This window comes from Ipomoea nil, unplaced genomic scaffold, assembly GCF_001879475.1.
Source record: "Ipomoea nil cultivar Tokyo-kokei standard unplaced genomic scaffold, Asagao_1.1 scaffold2957, whole genome shotgun sequence".
Taxonomy (NCBI): Eukaryota; Viridiplantae; Streptophyta; class Magnoliopsida; order Solanales; family Convolvulaceae; genus Ipomoea; species Ipomoea nil.
Window position 1 is genome coordinate 2,304,148 of NW_017619385.1, and position 3,353 is coordinate 2,307,500.

At 44.2% G+C, this 3,353-nt stretch overlaps 1 protein-coding gene across 1 annotated transcript; it reads right to left on the reverse strand.

The window, feature by feature from the left end:
- Positions 1–368: 368 nt before the first annotated feature.
- On the reverse strand, positions 369–1,415 carry LOC109162713. Its single transcript, XM_019311398.1, has one exon. It carries the CDS (start codon positions 1,413–1,415, stop codon positions 369–371), a length of 1,047 nt encoding a protein of 348 aa, XP_019166943.1.
- Between the last annotated feature and the right edge of the window lie 1,938 nt (positions 1,416–3,353).

Consider the following 3,353-nt stretch of genomic DNA (forward strand, 5'->3'; position numbering starts at 1 on the left):
GGTTTATAAATAAAAAGTTTATTTGTCTTTTAGGCTTCACAAGAAAGGATTTTTATGGATTTTCCATTCCAAATTCAAAGAATTGTTTGGAGAGTTTTAAGTAACTCACAAGAAAGAAAGGTTACAATTTGTACATGTGCAACAATTATGGACTTAATCCAAGCATGACTCATCTTTGGGGTGAACGACTATCTCTACGAAAGGCTTGCACTTCCAACTAAAAGGATCACTCATCAAGAAGGGCTTACACTTAGGTCCAAAAGAATCATTCACCAAAGAGGAAAACATAACAAGGATAACGAAATGACTCTAATAGACAATCAAGGAAAACAAGGCAACATACGACGGCACAAAGAACAAGACGCGTTCTAAAGATAAGGGTAGGCTAGAAAAAGGTTACCTGTTAACTCTTCCTCCACCAAGCCCTCGGTCTCTGCCTGCGATCGTCCCATCACGAACACCCTTCCTGACGGCCTAGACCCAGCTGCTCCACGGCTCGAACTACTTCTTCCTCCTGCTCCTCCGGCTCCTGGGGGTGGTGGCAACGCCCTTTGGTTAGCTTGCTGAGAGCACTCGGCGACCTTGTGACCCCTATCTCCGCAATGAAAACATCGGAACGCTTGACCGTGACAGTCCTGGCCAGCATGCACCTTCCCACATCTACGACAAGCAAACATCTTGACTTGATTCCCATGCTTCGCTCGATTGGGTCCTTGGGTTGGAGATGATGCATTCTTAGCTTGGAAACTCGGCTTAGGCTTCTTGAAACTGGAAGAGTCTCCACTCTCGGTTCTTTTCCTTGCAAGCTCATAAGATCCTCGCTGCAACTGCTGAACACGGTACAGATCCGCGGCACTCAGGTATGCTTCCTTCAACGAACTCGGCTTACTCATGGTCAGGGCCTTCCGTGCCTCGTAGTTCAAGCCAGCTACAAACTTCTCGACCTTGGCGAGCTCTGTAAGCACAAGCATCCGGGAGAAACGCGCAAGCTCTAGGAACCTCTTGTGGTACTCAACCACCGATAACGATCCTTGCTGGAGATGAAGGAATTCTTCATACATTGCAGCTCTAACATGTGCCGAATAAAACCTCTCACGCATCCGACCCTTTAGAGCGGTCCATCCAAACTCAGGTTCCTCAAGGCAAGCTGGGCCCTCGTGCATCCACCATAGATCGGCCTCAAGACAGAAGTAGAACGTTGCAAGCTCTACTCTTCGCTCTTCCAGACTACCGACAACCGAGAAGATCTTGTCAAACGTCCTTATCCATTCTTCCAAGATAACCGGGTCTTCCTCACCCGCAAAGGTTGGTGGCCTGTGACCCGACACGAGACTCCCTATGTCCCTATGCCCGGCAGGCTGAGGAGGTGGCACGGAATGGTTATTCTGCAACAAGGCTTCACTGAGGGTCTGCATCGTCTACGTCAACTGCTGGAGGTTCTGGGCAAGCTGCTCATTCGTCGGGGTCTCCGGCGTATGCGCACGAGGACGAGGAGGCATCGCAAGCTTCTACAACAACAACACGATTACCAACAAGACAACAAACAAGCAAGCAACCGTAAACAACGCTCAACTCACCGCGCGTCCTAAGAATCCTAAGCCTAACACTTAGATTCTTACGGTCACCTTAAGGTCTCATACCACACTTAGCCACTTAGAAGTCTAGACTTTATCAACCTAGGCTCAAACCTAGGCTCTGATACCAACTGTAACACCCCCTAATTTCCATGCTAAATTAAGCCTTAAACATGCAGATAACTAGCCAAAACACCATACACAGCGGAAGACTAAATAGAGATTATATAAATAGGAAATAAATGGTGCTATGCCACGTCCACTCAAAGGTGAACGCACAGGCGAAACATCTGCATAAATCCACAATCTAAATTCATTCAGGAACAGGAGTACTAATGTCTAACATTGGCACACAGGCCACAACATCTCAAAACAAAGGGATCTAAGCTAACAGGTTCTAGACCGCGCTCTCGTCTACTCATCACCTGAAAGAAACACATAAAATAAGGGACGACACCCGGTCAGCGAATGATGCTGGCAACCCACCAATACATGTGAAATATCATATGTAGATAGTTTATATGTATACAAAACCATTTGCGAAATGGGATATAGTATATATCAATTTCAAAGCCAAGAGTAGAAATCAAACACAAGACTCTATGCACTCACAATAAAGACAAGGGAACACATCCCAAGGCCACAAGAAGCATTAACGACTCAAGGTATAATCTACCATCACACAGTAGATTAACACCCGACATGCATAACACAAGAGAATAAGGACACAACCATCGGCAACACATTGCCTTTGCGACTACACACGTCACAAATAGAGAAATACACAACAACGGCTACACAAGCCTTCGTGACATCACCCATAACGAATTGAGATGCCTTCCTTATGCCCGGTTCCAACCTTATGGCTACCTCCAACCTTATGTCTAGTTCCAACCATTACCTCCAGGACCCCTGTACATCCAAGTCCAACCTTTTCCTTCCTGGGACCGTCGTCCTGTCGTTCCGCCCGCGGGTACATACCTGTACACCAAAATAATCCCTTCGGGGATTTTCAACTCCAAGCTCAAATTCAAGTCCAAAACATGCCAAATATCACCAAATACAACAAAATGACTTGAATCAAAGGAATAACCAAGCAATGGCATACAAGAACCCTAAACACAAGCTCTAGATATGCATTTTCACAACACAATGCATAAACACTCACATTTCATAGCAAAATCACATGTAGAATCCAAGAAATCGTCATATAGGTAAGCAAAATAGATTTTGTAGAGAATGGGTTACCTCTTGAAGACTTATCCTTCACTTACAACACTCCACAAGGCTCCCAACAAGGTTCCCTTTCCACACCCACTTCAAGAACACACCAAAACAACATAAAGATTTCACCTTTATAAAAAGATACCTTAGAAAATACTAAAAACACAAGAGGATCTTAGATCTTACCCTCCTAGATGCTCAAAAAGTATGAAAGGTAGAATCTTGAAAGCAAACTTGAAAGATCTTGGTAGCCCTAGGTGTGGCTTGGAGAGAAAGCTAACTAGCTTTTAGAGAGAAGAGAGAGAGCTTATGATTTTTCTCTTGGAGAGTGTTTGAAGAAATGAAATGTGTCTTCCTAGGTTAGCTTGAAAGACTATTGCCAAGGAAATGTCTTATTTGCCCTTACTAAGATGAAATGTGTAAGGGAACAAGGGAACAACTCACAAAGCTTTATGTACAACTTTTGACTTTGGGTTGACTAGTCAATTACTAGTCCCCGACTATTGAATTTTCAGGTATTTAAGGAATTAAATTACCAATTGTATTAGGATTAAT